Consider the following 17,911-nt stretch of genomic DNA (forward strand, 5'->3'; position numbering starts at 1 on the left):
CTGCGGAGGTTCTCCTGGAGCGCCCCCCACACTTGCTTTTCTAGTCAGTGATGTTCAAGTGCCGGGCAGCGGGCACTGCCAAGTAGGTATGTTGTGTTAGTGATACTTTAATCATGTATTAAAATACACTGTGGAAACTCTGGTCAGTTGGAGAAGGGAAGCTGTCCTACAGTTTCTGTGAGATTAACGAGTAAATACATTCAAATGAGTTTAATATACAAATAACTTGTTAACTAGATGCACACAATTTATAAGCAATAAATATGTGAAATATGCCAAGACTAAATCCAATATTAATGTATTCCTCTAGCTACACAGGAATAATGGAGGCATGTAATCTTCAGAGATTGTGTTTAGCACGGGTTTCCTATAAGCTGAACTGCTCTCTGCACCTGCTGCACTCCCAGCTATGTCACATACCTTTTTGGCACTAGCTGGCCTGGGGGGGCTAATGCACAGCTCCAGGGCCGGACTGGCCTAGCAGTTATATTATGGCACCACCACTCCTGAGGTTTGTGCTGCCTGCATCAGGTGACCTTACTGGTTTATGCCGCTACAAGCTTTCACCAATGACATCTCCATTTACCTACATGCTTTCCTTTTTTCTTTTTTTTTTTGTCCAGGATAGGGTCTGCTATTAAATTAAGATCTCCTGCATTATTTCTAGAATTAGAAACCGTCCTTCCTGATCTATGATAGAAGATTCGATTTTATACTAAGTTTTTATTAAAAAGGATCGCCACTCCTTTCTTACGTGCATTATAAGGGGCAGCAATAACTTCACCCACCCAATTGGTCTGGAGTTTTGGAATTTCAGCCACTTTCAAGTGTGTCTCCTGTAAAAATGCAATGTCAGGTTTCATTTTTGCTAAATGCTTTATTATTGCCTTCCTTTTTATTGGTTATACCCACAACGTTCCAGGAGGTTAATTTAAAAGTGGCTGACATAAGCTATACTTGCTAACAACTCTAGCAGTCCCATTCTGCGCCATACACAACAATAAACTGAGAGGGGCAAGGCGGCGGGGGGAAAGAGGGGGAAAGAATTTTTTTTTTTTTAAAAAAGAAACATGTAAAATAAACCTAAATCATCTTCCCCGTTAATGATATAAAACAACTTTGTATTCCTGCAGGAATAAATTTATAACTTGAAACCATAAAATAACCATAATTTTCCATCTTCTTTAACCTGAAAATTATTTCCCGGTAGTGCATCCTGCTCTATAATATATAGTCATCTTACACAAGGATATTGCTTCATTGCTATTATTTAATGTGTAGGAGATGCCTGCCTTAACAACTAAAAGTTTAGCCGGATAGACCAGCCTAACACTGCACTCTGCTTCCAAAAATGTTGAAAACAAAGGAGTCACCTACATGCTTTCCTGATGCCTGGTCACTGAGGGGCCTGCTTACACCGCTACCTGCATACCTCACTGCAGAAATCTGTGTGTGGCATGTGGGCCCTGTATAAACTCACAATGTAATAATAAGGCAATCCTAACGCTGCAGAAGACCTTGTAAATTATTGTATGCAGATCAGCGTGCCCCTCTTACTTGAGGGCCCCCCATTGGATTTCTGCTACTGCTATAGCTAAAGGAACTGCTATAGTTAAAGGAAGAAGGTGTTATCCTCATATAAATAAGGGCCTTTGGGTATAGTTACATAATTTTGATTTGCACATAAGGGCTCCCGTGTCTTTTAAAACCTATATAGGGGCTTTATTTTAAAGAGGGCTTCTGGACTTTAAGACATTGGGTTTTGGAGGTCTCTAGGCCTTTCTGATGGCATATTAAAATTTTAATTAACAATGTTGTGTGTGTCGTGTTTTTTTTTTTTTTTTTACTTTATAGTCAAAACTAGAAGGGTTTATCCTCATATAAATTAGGGCTTATGATATATTTATATCATTCTGATATGCAGGTAGGGGCTGCCATGAGCCTTAGCACACCTTCCTCTGAAGCAGTTCTACACTCAGTGCTAAGTTCCTCCGATCCGCCAAACTGTTAAAAGCCCATCCTAATACTCCAAAACTGCTTCTGTACACATTCTTCTTAGCGCCAGCGGATATATGGACTGGCAAACAGCTTAAGGCCTTGCAGTCTACAGGGAAAAGAGAACAAAGAAACAAAACCAATGTGCAAAGAATATGAAAAAGAAAGAACAAGAGAGGAACATTAGAGCTAGACATTAAACACCCACTTCTATTCTCAACTATTTAAATATCAATAGGATAAACAATGTTTAGATAAATTCCAGTTGGTGCAGCAGGTACTATTAGACAAGTTATAATCACATTGCCTGTACTGTGTGTCCAGATTTCTGAAGCTGCCAACAAGTTTGTGCCCCTGGATGCAAACATACCTAATGTGGTTTTATTCAAGGAGCAAAAAGAAGATTATCCATTACTACGATTATCTTGCTGGCAGTCTGGTCAGCTATTTTCAATACTCTGCGCAGAGTGTAACACGGATAATTTTGACCGCAAGAACTTGGAGTGGATCAGTAATTGCTACAAGCGGAGAGGATACCAGCTAACCCCATAAGCAAATCAGACACCTGAAGGGACCAAAGCGTTGGTGATCTACATTAACGAAGAACCGTTACGTCACCACACCAACAAGGTCAGAGGTGAGACTGAATGCCGATAGGTCCAGGATAGACCGCGGAGACACAACACGACCGACGCTGTAATCCAAACAGCCAGGGGACCGGTAAAGTATACCCGCTTGTCACTTCAATTCCACATTGAAGTAATACTCAACTTTCACTGTACACTCTTATTGTAAAAGTGTGTCCAATTGCTTCTATATGCCGTACGGCTCCTGAATGTATATGATGAACAAGGTTAAACCCGCTATTTGATCGCAATAATCCTACCTCTGGCACCCAAACAGACTGTTTACTTATTTCAAAAGTCTTTTTTCACAGAAAAAGGATATTGGTGCTTGAAAAAGATATTGTTGTTGCTTTATTATTATTGTTACGGGACTTTGTTGCTGAAATATCTTATACATACCTACTAATTGCAAACAATTCATCGATCTCTAGAGTGAAAGATAAATTGCAACATTCTCTGATATTATCAAGATTTATTTTACTAAAGGGTGTACAAACAGAAGTTGCAACCCATGACATTTGGACTGAGTTGGATTTACTAGTATCATACTTAAAGGTGGTCCAATCAAATAGCTGAAGTGATATTAATGCATTATAGAGGCTGAGGAGACGTCCTCCCCTCTCTAAGATTTTTTATTGACTTTTAACATTTGCCTTTTTAGTTTATTTTAAGCACATGCATTTTCAGATAAATTGTCTGCTTTCATTTATGTATTAATAAACAATTTTTTTATAATCATCACATCAGATCTAGAGCATTATATTTAGTTTACTTTTAACTTGGTTGTTTCACATCCCTAGCTATCCAATATTTTAATATAAGCCAAGCTCTGTTTATCTTCTCTTTTCTGTATGTTCACTTTAGAATATTTGTGAGATTATTCTGTTTAAACAGCACACAGGGTTGTAAGTGAGGCGCTTCTTATCCTTTTATATTTCTAGCGTATTTCTAGAAACACTAATGCTATGGATGCTTTTATTTATCATAAAAAATGTTAATAATGTCTTCATCTTTTTGAGTAAGATAAATAGTAATCTGTTGATAAATGAAAGTTAAAGGACACTAAAGTCAATATTAAACTTTCAAGATTCAGATAGAGCATGTAGTTTTAAGAGACTTTGCAATTTACTTCTATTATTAAATTGTGCCCAATCTTTTTCTTATATGAACACTTTCTGAAGCACCAGCTACTACTGAGTATGTGCAAGAGTTCAGTGTATACATATACACTCACCGGCCACTTTATTAGGTACACCTGTTCAATTTCTTGGTAACACAAATTGCTAATCAACCAATCACATGGCAGCAACTCAATGCATTTAGGGATCTAGACATGGTGAAGACGACTTGCTAAAGTTCAATCTGAGCATCTGATTTGGGAAGAAAGGTGATTTAAGTGACTTTGAACGTGGCATGGTTGTTGGTGCCAGACGGGCTGGTCTGAGTATTTAAAAAACTGCTGATCGACTGGGATTTTCACGCCCAACCATCTCTAGGGTTTACAGAGAATCATCCGAAAAAGAGAAAATATCCAGTGAGCGGCAGTTGTGTGGACGACGATGCCTTGTAGAGGTCAGAGGAGAATGGGCAAATTGGTTCAAGATGATAGAAAGGAAACATTAACTCAAATAACCACGTGTTACAACCAAGATATGTAGAATGCCATCTCTGAATGCACAACATGTCGAACCTTGAAGCAGATGGGCTACAGCAGCAGAAGACCACACCGAGTGCCACTCCTGTCAGCTAAGAACAGGAAACTGAGGCTACATATCGCACAGGCTCACCAAAATTGGACAATAGAAGATTGGAAAAACGTTGCCTGGTCTGATGAATCTCAATTTCATCTGAGACATTCAGATGGTAAGGTCATAATTTGGCGTAAACAACATGAAAGTATGGATCCATCCTGCTTTGTATCAACGGTTCAGGCTGGTGGTGGTGGTGTAATGGTGTGGGAGATATTTTCTTGGCACACTTTGGGCCCCTTAGTACCAATTGAGCATTGTTTAAACGCCAGGGCCTTCCTGTCTATTGTTGCTGACCATGTCCATCCCATCTTCTGATTGCTACTTTCAGCAGGATAATGCACTATGCCACAAAGAATCTATGCTTGATTCTTTAGTTATACTTTTGTTGAAGAAATAGCAAAGCACATGGCTGAGACAATAACACGGAGCATCTATGTACAGCCACCAATCAGCAGCTTCTGAGCCTATTTAGATATTATTTTCTAAAAAGGATATCAAGAGAATAAAGCAAATGAGATAATATAAGTAAATTTAAATGTTTAAAATTGTATGATCAATCTGAATCCTAACAGAACATGTTTGGGTTTTATGTCCCTTTAATTGCAGTGGTGAGGTAGGAGACAAAAATGTAAAACCAAGAGAAGGTTTGCCTAACAGAGAAGGCAAAGGAGTGTGTCAAGCTGGCCCCCTATATCATATGACATTGACCAGCCTATCATAACATTATACACTTACCGGCCACTTTATTAGGTACACCTTGCTAGTACCGGGTTGGACCCTCTTTTTTTAGCCAAGAAAAGGAACCACACATCCATTCTAAAACAATTGTTCAATTAATCAATTTCAACGGTTTTCGGGGCTTCACAGTTGACTGACTGTAGATGACTTGATAAATGTGACCCCAAGAGTCAGCTGGTTACTGGGTAATATCTCTACAACTAATAAGACAAACAATGCATTGGATAACAAACTGCTCTATAGATTATATTGTATACCCACTTATAAAAGGAATGTGCTCTTATTAATGGATAAACAACAGGTTATTCCCTAATCTTCACTAAGTCACTAATTTTGTTCACCACTTTGCTTGGCATGAATTGACCATAGTGGTTACATATAATAAATTACTATCTGTACATATTTAGTCACTACAAATTGTCAGTATTGCATAGGCAGTTTTCTTCCCTTTACTAATGAAAAGCATAGCAGAACTATAGCTTCCTACTAGAAGTCTACCAGCAATAATGTATAAAGGTCATGTAATTGTATGGTATAGAATGATGCTATAACTGTGTGATTTAATAATATTATGTGCTTCTTTATAGTGTAGTTAATAGATGTGTCCACAGCATCTCTGTATCTACAGGCTGGATATAAGAATGTGTTCATTACTTACAAAATATTGTCTTTCATATCTCAAAAATCTGTTGTGAGGGACATCCCTTTTTTTTAGTAATTGCTGTGTGGCAGACAAGATGTGAACACAGAGAGAGTCTCTCATCTCACAACTTACTCATCTCATTTGTATTGACACTGTGCCCAGGTGACAATCTCTTGTACTTTATTTCAATTCAGGGAATAATTTACACTTGCTGATTATTAAACATCACTATTTTTAGTGCCTTCAATTCTTCTTCTTGTACTTTATGTTCTAATACCACTGAAAAGACTTAATTGCAGACCAGATGTAATCTTCATGCATTTTCATTTTAAACCACAGGTGTTATTTATAATCCTCAATTTATATGATTTACTTATTTTATAGGCATTTAACTCATTCTTTAACCATTTAATGCACCATACTAATGAATACAAAAGTTTATTTATTGCATTATTTATTGCGTTATTGACAAACAGTGGCCCTCATTTAAATCAATACAGTTTGCTGTCTGAAATCTTTGTATTTACTGTGGATAGTTTTTTTTTTTTTTACTTCTGACTCTACTGGGTGAATTAGTAAAACCACCCAAATTCTTACACAAATGAATCAACTATACAAAAAAGGTTTTTCTTTTCATTCTTTGTTGTTAATTTCTGGGCAGCTATTCCACAATCCAGACCTATTTATATTTCTTTGTCAACTGTGCTTTGACAATCACCACAGAATGAAGATGCTGTTGGTCTTGGAATTTGAAAATAAACCAAGTGAGTCACTGTACAGTTTCACAGACATTCAAAGAAAATGTAATTTATCTATAGAATTTCTACTTATTAGCAGCGACACACATTTGGCAAAACTCTGCCGTTCAGTGTGATCGTTTAAAACAGTAAAGAATCTATTTCAGCCGAACTTTGAATTTCATTTTTTTCTTAAAAAAAAAAAAAAAAAGAGCCCTTTGAATAATATGAAAAGGAAATAATTCAGGCTGTAATAGACTAGATAAGGAAATATATCTCCCCAAAGCTTTCTGATTTATAAAGAAACCAAGATCTTTCTATTTATCATTTACGCCCTACATGTTCATGAAATTCATTTTCCCCTGAAAAATGTTGCACTAACTTTGCAAAGCAAGAACTGTTATTTTAGTTTTAAGTTGCAAGCATCAGAAAACAATTATTCTAACATGTTAAGGAAAAATATAGTAAAACAACAGTACTGTGTGGAATTGTAAAATAAGGGAAATCCTGATGTCTCCCAGATAGAGCATAAAAAATTCACTATGAGTTTTTTTAACAAATATTAAATGTTCTGTCTTCAGTTCCAGTCATTTTATGGGGGCTATTCTCTAGGTGATATTGCACGCACCAAATAAATAGTGGTTTCTACAATGCTAGAGACTTTGCACACAGAATTGGCATTCACATGCAGGAACCAGAACAAGTCTATTCAGCTTGTGTTCAAGGTCAAGCTGACTTCTGACATATCCCCCAACATGAGGTGTACTTTAATCACAAATAATATAATACAGACCAGATACTACTCACAATCCAAAATAATACATCAAAAATGTTAGTGAGGCACACTGCATTTATTATATAAAGTAATATTTTACAAAAGTTTTGCCAGTCACAGTACAGATGAGTCAATAGTCAGTTGTTGTGCACAGAAGATGCAAGTATAGTCTATTGAAATCATTAGTAACAAGCACTTTGTAGCTTACAAACCTCTGCACAACTGAAAAGCTGCAGGCATCATTCTTATGTGTAAAAAGACCATCAAAGTAAAAATGACTGCATAGTTCCAGTGTGCCTTGTGCACAAAAGGTAACAAGTACTGTACTTTGTATGGGGAAGTACTTAGTGGCTTGTAAATTTGGCAACAAATGTTTATAAACTCTGTGAACTGATACTTTCACCATGCACTGCTATATAAGCATTTCAATGATTAGCCAGAGAATCTGATGCTGTAGAAGGACATATTTGTAGTACTAAGTATTGCACCTCATAGGAAAGAATAAGGCATTTTTCACTACTGGAAATTCTTAGTGAATTATAAGGGGGTTACAGTTTTGAAAATAATAACGACTTGTTAATATTATAAAAAGCAAATGTGTTAAGTTTAGCAGATATAGCTTGCATTATTATATAACTATGGTATATAATTTTAAATATGCAAGTGCCAAGATAAATAATACATTTTCAAGTGAAGACATCTAAAAAAAATAGTATTTTTTTCAGTAGATATGCACTAGCGCCATCTAGTGTTAGGAATAGTGTCAAGAGGTAGAAAACAGTTATGATAAAGAGTTTTTATCTGAACGCTGCTCCAGTGCTCCTGTAGTAGTTTAAATTGTTTACTATGATAAAGTCAGTTATATAGGATTATTTTAAACATATGAGGAATGAGGATGTGATTGCCAATAATTTACATTCTGAACAGAGATATTATTTGCTGGACCTAGAAACTCTACAGATAGAGTCAGGAGAACTGATAACAGGAGATTGGTCTCCAAAGTTTTTTGTTTTTGTTTTTTTATTAAAGAAATCTAAATCTGCTGTTTATCCACTAATTATAGTTAGTAGAAAATATTGTATGCTTCTTTCTGAAGAATACAACGTCACAACTTATGAATGCATAGCTTATGGTTATCTTAAAGCTTTGAAGAAATTGTCATTCGTAGCTCTGACAAAGTACAAACTGTTTTTGATTTTAATAAAGCTGATTATAAAAAGGTATCACTCTGATACCTACTATGGATTCATCACTTAGTGGAGATCAAACACCCAAATTTCATCATTCTACCAAAGTTTTATGGTATGGTGCCCAATTGTTTAAGAGGAATGGAAAGTTTAATCCAACCACAAAACACATTTCATTATTCGGATAGAGAATACAATTTTAAACAACTATGAATTTACTTCTATTATCAAATTTTCTTTAAATGTGCATGGGTGCATTTCAATTTGAAATAGAAACATGTTTGTAATATACTTCCATTAGCAAAAATGCTTCTAGTAAAAGTGATTACTGTTTTTCTGTGGCATATACACATATGCTGTGAGGACCCATGCACCAGTATTCATACACCACACCTTTTCAGAGGGTCATTTTATTTCTGTAATTCCAACACAAAGAGGATAAAATGTCTTTAGAGCAGAAGTAGTTGATAGTTTTCTAGAATACAGTAACATGTAATGTTTCAAGATGTGCAGAAGAATTAAATCTAGTAGGTAGCCATATTTCCGTCACGAAGTACAGCTTCTCATAACAAGCCATGTGAGCTTTGTAATGAGTTAAAACTGGTTCACAGATAGATGTACATTAATAGCTTGTGCTATTAAACCTCGCAGAGTATTAAAGGGACAGTCAAGTCCAAAAAAACCTTTCATTTTTCAAATAGGGCATGTAATTTTAAACAACTTTCCAATTTACTTTTATCAACAATTTTGCTTTGTTCTCTTGGTATTCTAGTTGAAAGCTAAACCTAGGGAGGCACATATGATAATTTCTAAGCCCTTGAAGGCCGCCTCTATTTTATTTACTTTTCACAGCAGGGGAGAGCAAGCTCATGTAGGCCATATAGATAGCATTGTGATCATGCCCGTGGCTAGTGGCAGACACTGTACTAATTGGCTAAAATGCAACTATATGCAAAATAACTAAAAGTCATGTGATTAGGGGCGGTCAGAAGATGCTTAGATACAAGTTAGTCACAGAAGTAAAAAGTGTATTAATATAACAGTGTTGGTTTTGCAAAAAACTGGGGAATGGGTAATAAAGGGATTATCTATCTTTTTAAACAACAACAATTCTGGTGTTGACTGTCCCTTTAAGGAAAGTTTTTGGAGGCCTATAGACTAATGCCTTATAGCGATTTTTTGTACTCATGTTATTAAGTTAAAAGTAATACTTTAGAACTCAAGTGAAAGTCTAGGGCATGCTAACATCTGCATGTCAAATAGTGTTGGTATGCTAAATACCTCACGTAATATACTTCTATGGGGGTGCTCTGTAAAACGCATGTCGGCTATCACTCCAGCAGGTCCAGTAGTGGAGTGCTTCACTTTCTTTAAACTATGCTTTCCACTGAAATACGTTTTAAACACTGCACAGATACATATGTACACACACATACAAATGCACAAACATACATATAGATCTTTGAGCCCTTCCCAATCTAGTTCCTTGCCATATTACTATATCCCTTTAAATCACTTTTAACACATTTTTTTCAATAATAATAATACTTTTACATTTAATATGTATACATATGAGTTTAATTATTTATTTCAATATATTATACATGTGTTTTGTTATGCATATGTTCAAGAGTTTACACTTTTAACTTCAGGTCTCCTAAAGCGCTAAATTTTCCAGCACTACTATATATTGCTATCTTGTAATATGAGTGATAATAGCACACCATGCGCTATCTATTCAAAGTATAGGGTGCGCTTAATAAATGTTGGTAGCATTCTCTGGTAAACCTTTTTACCATCCACTTGTAATATCAGATTGTGGGCTATTTTTAGTGCAAGGTTGTGCTAAAGGTTGCACCACTTGTAATCTAGCCCCCAAGTGTGAGATATAAACATTTTACCAAAATAGACCACTTCTGTATATCTAATTGCATCACATTCTTCAATTTTCCACATTTTTGGTTAACCCAGGTTGATCACGTGTTACTTCCTACTAAGCCATACACTCACTTCTTGTAAACACCATTGGGAATGCTTTTTTCACTGTAATTTATTTCACCTTTGCCCTACCCTCTTATTTTTCATGTTCTCTTGTTTTAGCCTTATTTTTTTTGCCTACTATCAATTGAAAGTGAATTGCCTACTATCTATTGAAAGGGACATTAAACCCAAAATCATATCCAACACCCTCTTAAACCTATGTTGTTTCTGCTTTCTCCTGGTGATCATAGTGTCTCACTTGTACCATATATTGGGTTCCTTTGTAAAATGAAGTTTTTCTTTTCCTTTTAATGCCCTTTCAGCATCCATTTTTCAGCTGATAAACTTAACAATTACATTTATCTAACAGATATATTGAGATAAAAAAAATGTAATAAAGTCAATCATTGAAAAGTTTGGATACACCTGCTATAAATATTATGATCTTGAAATTATTCATGAACTGTTGGGGGAAGGGAATCATTTCAGTGATATCAGCTGACTAAAGGTATATGGTGAATGTGTACAGATAAAACAGCCTATAACCTGTAAAGTTAAACCACAAAAAGACACAATTTCAACTAGACACTTTCTTTAAAGGAATAGACTGGTCAAAATTAAACTTTCATGCTTCAGATAGAGCAGGCAAATTTAAGCAACTTTAAAAATTTTCTTCGTTCTCTTTGTATCTTTATTTGAAAAAGCAATAATGTAAGCATAGGAGCCGGCCCGTTTTTGGTTCAGCACTTGGGTAGCACTTTCTGATTGGTGTCTAAATGTAGCCACCAATCAGCAAGCTCTAGCCAGGTGCTGAACCAAAAACGGGCCGGCTCCTAAGCTTATATTGAAATAAAGCTACCAAGAGAACAAAGAAAATTTGATTATAGAAGTAAATTAAAAAGTTGCTTAAAATTGCCTGCTCTATGTGAATCATGAAAGTTTAATTTTGACTAGACTATTCTTTAACTTTGCTGTCTAATAACCAGGCTAATATTTCCCATTTGAGAAAGATAGATTGTATACTCCTTGTAATTAATCTCATGATTCACATCCCTATTTAGTGAAGAAATATGCTGGTGTCCAATCATCAAAAAACAACACACTGTGTGGATGCTACAGCAGCAGTTGTAGATATACATAAGATAGGCAGTTTTCCATCCATCATTTGAAGTGAGTTTTACATTTTATATCTTGGAAAGACTGCTTATCTTATGTAATATTTATCATTCTTCACCAACTATTGTACCACAGTCACTTCATATTAATTATTTATTTTCAGAAGTCTAATGTATCATCATTTATATTTTTAAGATGTTTTGTATAGGCTTAAAGATGGATTGCAAAATTAGAATAAAATCCTTAACTTTCCTAGCTCATATGAATATTATCAACATCCTCCTCATTAAAATGTCTGACTTACCAGCAATTTAGGACTATATGAGTACAATAATAAAAATAAATAAATATACCCAGAACTGATTTCTATTGCCTAGATTTAGAGTTTTGTCGGTAATGACCCGCGTAGCTAACGCTGGCTTTTTTCTGGCCGCACCTTTAAAATAACTCTGTTATTGAGAGTCCACAGAATGGCTGCGTTAGGCTCCAAAAAGGGAGCGTACAGGCATATTTAACGCCACTGCAACTCTCGATACCAGAGTTGCTTACGGACGCGGCCAGCCTCAAAAATGTGCTCGTGCACGATTCCCCCATAGAAAACAATGGGGCTGTTTGAGCTGAAAAAAAACCTAACACCTGCAAAAAAGCCGCGTTCAGCTCCTAACGCAGCCCCATTGTTTCCTATGGGGAAACACTTCCTACGTCTGCACCTAACACCCTAACATGTACCCCGCGTCTAAACACCCCTAACCTTACACTTATTAACCTCTAATCTGCCGCCCCCGCTATCGCTGACCCCTGCATATTATTATTAACCTCTAATCTGCCGCTCCGTAAACCGCCGCTACTTACATTATCCCTATGTACCCCTAATCTGCTGTCCCTAACACCGCCGACCCCTATATTATATTTATTAACCCCTAATCTGCCCCCCACAACGTCGCCTCCACCTGCCTACACTTATTAACCCCTAATCTGTCGAGCGGACCGCACCTCTATTATAATAAAGTTATTAACCCCTAATCCGCCTCACTAACCCTATGATAAATAGTATTAACCCCTAATCTGCCCTCCCTAACATCGCCGACACCTAACTTCAAACATTAACCCCTAATCTGCCGACTGGAGCTCACCGCTATTCTAATAAATGTATTAACCCCTAAAGCTAAGTCTAACCCTAACACTAACAACCCCCTAAATTAAATATAATTTAAATCTAACGAAATTAATTAACTCTTATTAAATAACTTATTCCTATTTAAAGCTAAATACTTACCTGTAAAATAAACCTCAATATAGCTACAATATAAATAATAATTACATTGTAGCTATTTTAGGATTAATATTTATTTTACAGGCAACTTTGTAATTATTTTAACCAGGTACAATAGCTATTAAATAGTTAAGAACTATTTAATAGTTACCTAGTTAAAATAATAACAAAATTACCTGTAAAATAAATCCTAACCTAAGTTACAATTAAACCTAACACTACACTATCATTAAATTAATTAAATAAAATACCTACAATTATCTACAATTATTCCTAACACTACACTATCAATAAATAAATTAAATACAATTCCTACAAATAAATACAATTAAATAAACTAACTAAAGTACAAAAAATAAAAAATAACTAAGTTACAAAAAATAAAAAAATATTTACAAACAATAGAAAAAATTATAACAATTTTAAACTAATTACACCTACTCTAAGCCCCCTAATAAAATAACAAAGACCCCCAAAATAAAAAAATGCCCTACCCTATTCTAAATTACTAAAGTTCAAAGCTCTTTTACCTTACCAGCCCTGAACAGGGCCCTTTGCGGGGCATGCCCCAAATAATTCAGCTCTTTTGCCTGTAAAAAAAACACATACAATACCCCCCCCAACATTACAACCCACCACCCACATACCCCTAATCTAACCCAAACCCCCCTTAAATAAACCTAACACTAAGCCCCTGAAGATCTTCCTACCTTGTCTTCACCTGACAGAGTTCACCGATCGGTCCAGAGTCTTGATCCAAGCCCAAGCGGGGGGCTGAAGAGTGATGTCCATCCTCGGGCTGAAGTCTGGATCCAAGCGGCGGCTGAAGAAATCCATCATCGGGCTGAAGTCGGAAGTCCATCATCGGGATGAAGTTTTCTATCAAGCCGCATCTTCAATCTTCTTTCTTCTGGAGCGGAGCGGAGCCATCTTCTTCCAAGCCGACGCAGAACATCCTCTTCAACCGACGACTAGACGAAGAAATGACGGTTCCTTTAAGGGACGTCATCCAAGATGGCGTCCCTCGAATTCCGATTGGCTGATAGGATTCTATCAGCCAATCGGAATTAAGGTAGGAATATTCTGATTGGCTGATGGAATCAGCCAATCAGAATCAAGTTCAATCCGATTGGCTGATCCGATCAGCCAATCAGATTGAGCTCGCATTCTATTGGCTGTTCCGATCAGCCAATAGAATGCGAGCTCAATCTGATTGGCTGATCGGAACAGCCAATCGGATTGAACTTGATTCTGATTGGCTGATTCCATCAGCCAATCAGAATATTCCTACCTTAATTCCGATTGGCTGATAGAATCCTATCAGCCAATCGAAATTCGAGGGACGCCATCTTGGATAACGTCCCTTAAAGGAACCATCATTCATCGTCTAGTCGTCGGTTGAAGAGGATGTTCCGCGTCGGCTTGGAAGAAGATGGCTCCGCTCCGCTTCAGAAGAAAGAAGATTGAAGATACGGCTTGATAGAAGACTTCATCCCGATGATGGACTTCCGACTTCAACCCGATGATGGATTTCTTCAGCCGCTGCTTGGATCCAGACTTCAGCCCGAGGATGGACATCACTCTTCAGCCCCCCGCTTGGGCTTGGATCAAGACTCTGGACCGATCGGTGAACCCGGTGAGGTGAAGACAAGGTAGGAAGATCTTCAGGGGCTTAGTGTTAGGTTTATTTAAGGGGGGTTTGGGTTAGATTAGGGGTATGTGGGTGGTGGGTTGTAATGTTGGGGGGGAAGTATTGTATGTTTTTTTTACAGGCAAAAGAGCTGAATTATTTGGGGCATGCCCCGCAAAGGGCCCTGTTCAGGGCTGGTAAGGTAAAAGAGCTTTGAACTTTAGTAATTTAGAATAGGGTAGGGCATTTTTTTATTTTGGGGGTCTTTGTTATTTTATTAGGGGGCTTAGAGTAGGTGTAATTAGTTTAAAATTGTTGTAATTTTTTCTAATGTTTGTAAATATTTTTTTATTTTTTGTAACTTAGTTATTTTTTATTTTTTGTACTTTAGTTAGTTTATTTAATTGTATTTATTTGTAGGAATTGTATTTAATTTATTTATTGATAGTGTAGTGTTAGGTTTAATTGTAGATAATTGTAGGTATTTTATTTAATTAATTTAATAATAGTGTAGTATTAGGTTTAATTGTAACTTAGGTTAGGATTTATTTTACAGGTAATTTTGTTATTATTTTAACTAGGTAACTATTAAATAGTTCTTAACTATTTAATAGCTATTGTACCTGGTTAAAATAATTACAAAGTTGCCTGTAAAATAAATATTAATCCTAAAATAGCTACAATGTAATTATTATTTATATTGTAGCTATATTAGGGTTTATTTTACAGGTAAGTATTTAGCTTTAAATAGGAATAAGTTATTTAATAAGAGTTAATTTATTTCGTTAGAATAAAATTATATTTAACTTAGGGGGGTGTTAGGGTTAGGGTTAGAATTAGCTTTAGGGGTTAAAAAATTTATTAGAATAGCGGTGAGCTCCGGTCGGCAGATTAGGGGTTAATTATTGTAGGTAGCTGGCGGCGACGTTGTGGGGGGCAGATTAGAGGTTAATAAATATAATATAGGGGTCGGCGGTGTTAGGGGCAGCAGATTAGGGGTACATAAGGATAACGTAGGTGGCGGTCGGCAGATTAGGGGTTAAAAATATTTAATCGAGTGGCGGCGGTGTGGGGGGACCTCAATTTAGGGGTACATAGGTAGTTTATGGGTGTTAGTGTACTTTAGAGCACAGTAGTTAAGAGCTTTATGAACCGGCGTTAGCCCAGAAAGCTCTTAACTACTGACTTTTTTCTGCGGCTGGAGTTTTGTCGTTAGATTTCTAACGCTCACTTCAGACACGACTCTAAATACCGGAGTTAGGAAGATCCCATTGAAAAGATAGGATACGCAATTGACGTAAGGGGATCTGCGGTATGGAAAAGTCGCGGCTGAAAAGTGAGCGTTAGACCCTTTAATCACTGACTCCAAATACCGGCGGTAGCCTAAAACCAGCGTTAGGAGCCTCTAACGCTGGTTTTCACGACTACCGCCAAACTCTAAATCTAGGCCTAAGTGACTTACAAATCACATCCCACTCAAAATAAATTGTTTCTGGAGCAAAAAGCACAACCATTTTATTCTTAACACCAGCATGTCTTTAAATTAAGACGTGGCATGCTCTACAATGCAACATTTAACACTCTTAAAATTATTCCAATAAGGTTATCCCATTTGTTATTAAAGAGACATTTGGAATACTAATGAGCATCCTGGAATATTTGAGATCAGTTACCTTTACCATGTATACATAGGCATCTTGCTTGACAGTCCTTCCGAGTGTCTATGACATGTGCCTGGATGGAACTATAAAAGGTCACGTTGGGACAAATTCCATAGCCTGAATAAAATAAAATTGTCTCATTGTGATGGGTCTGTCTGTCTGTTTGTCCGTCCGTCTATCAATTCAATTGTTGTATATATTTTACTGGTGGCACAAGCAAGACAAGATCAGTATACAGTCAAACTTACCTTCTAGAAATAAAGCAAATTGATCAATATTAGGCTCTAAATTCTTTGATTGGGATTCAAAACCAGAAAGAAAATAGTATATAATGTTTTACTTATTTTCTGATTTTGTGTCTCCTTACTATATTTTGACACATTGCTTTCAAATAAAATAGGAATAAAAAAATGAATCCGTTGAGGAATTTTAATAAAATTATTGAGGTTATTTTTTTTGTCACATGGACCGTGTGATCTTTTATCAGAGAATAATTTAATTTCGCAGCTGTTTAAAATACAATATATATTACAAGTTTTATTACTGTATGAAATAACGAGTCACAAATAATGTTGTTTTTTGTTTGTTTTTCTTCTTTAACAGGCACCAGCATATTTACTGTTTATGAAGCTGCTTCTCAAGAAGGCTGGGTTTTCCTTATGTATAGAGCCATTGACAGTTTCCCCAGATGGCGCTCCTATTTCTATTTCATCACTTTAATCTTCTTTCTCGCCTGGCTGGTTAAGGTATTGTAATATTTTATTCAGTGCAGAACATTTTCATTAAAAAATAATGTTATTGTTGAGGTTGTTTTTTAACAAGAAATGCTATTTTTTTTATTTTTCCTCTTTATAGAATGTCTTTATAGCTGTGATTATTGAAACATTTGCTGAAATTAGAGTGCAGTTTCAACAGATGTGGGGTTCCAGAAGCAGCACTACCTCAACCGCCACTACACAGGTAGGGTTTTTGGCTTTGACTGTCGTAGTTTTGTAAATTACAGCAGTGTTGATCACACTCCTAAAATATAGAGGCCATAGATCAATATTACAGAATTAAACACTCAATATTTCCTAAATATATCCAGTGGCAACAGGGTCAGGTTTAGGTAAGGCTGTAGCCTACCCTCTTTAAGGGTTCCTTTTAGTTGTGGCCACCTTGTTTACTCACTCATCAAAAGTCCCCAGAGCACATATTTTCAGGGACTACAATAACTAGTGTAAAAGGCTGCATGTGGCCCATTGGCCGCCAGTTGGCCATCACTGGTTTGCAAGATGTGTGGAAACTAGTAATAGTTCATGAACTACCATTAAACTTTTATCTAGTTCACATTGATGGCTGCCATTTTCACAGACAACAGTAGAGATTTCACCTGTAAATGATAAACTATTTGTAATTTGCTATTCTGTGGGTTCATTCATGTGTAACTAACTTAAAGGGACATGAAAGTCCAAAAAAATGTGTTAAGACCTTTTATTATTGCACCTTTGCTTAACCTCTGCATACGGGTTAATTACATAGTGAAACTTTCTTTATAGTAGCAATGCCATACTCTGCGCACATCTGGTGAGCCCATGACTAAAGCCATATGTGTGTAGCCACCTATAACAAGTTAGATCCCAGTAGTTTAGTGCTGATCTGGAGCCATGGTTAATGATCTGTTTAGTTAAAGGGACATGAAACCCAACATTTTTCTTTCTTGATTTAGACAGAACATGCACTTTTAAACAACTTTCCAATTTACTTCTATTACCTAATTTGCTTAATTCTCTTGGTAATATTTGTTGAAAAAGCAGCAA

At 36.3% G+C, this 17,911-nt stretch overlaps 1 protein-coding gene across 2 annotated transcripts in view; it reads left to right on the plus strand.

Moving 5' to 3' along the window:
* The window catches only part of NALCN (sodium leak channel, non-selective), a 1,159,715-nt gene that overhangs the window by 422,876 nt on the left and 718,928 nt on the right, over window positions 1–17,911 (plus strand). For both annotated transcript variants that reach the window (XM_053707809.1, XM_053707808.1), the window contains exons 7-8: window positions 16,716–16,858; window positions 16,968–17,072. In XM_053707809.1, the coding sequence (XP_053563784.1) occupies window positions 16,716–16,858; window positions 16,968–17,072 (248 nt within the window). The remainder of the gene's footprint in view (window positions 1–16,715; window positions 16,859–16,967; window positions 17,073–17,911) is intronic.

This window comes from Bombina bombina, chromosome 3, assembly GCF_027579735.1.
Source record: "Bombina bombina isolate aBomBom1 chromosome 3, aBomBom1.pri, whole genome shotgun sequence".
In the NCBI taxonomy this organism is placed as follows: domain Eukaryota; kingdom Metazoa; phylum Chordata; class Amphibia; order Anura; family Bombinatoridae; genus Bombina; species Bombina bombina.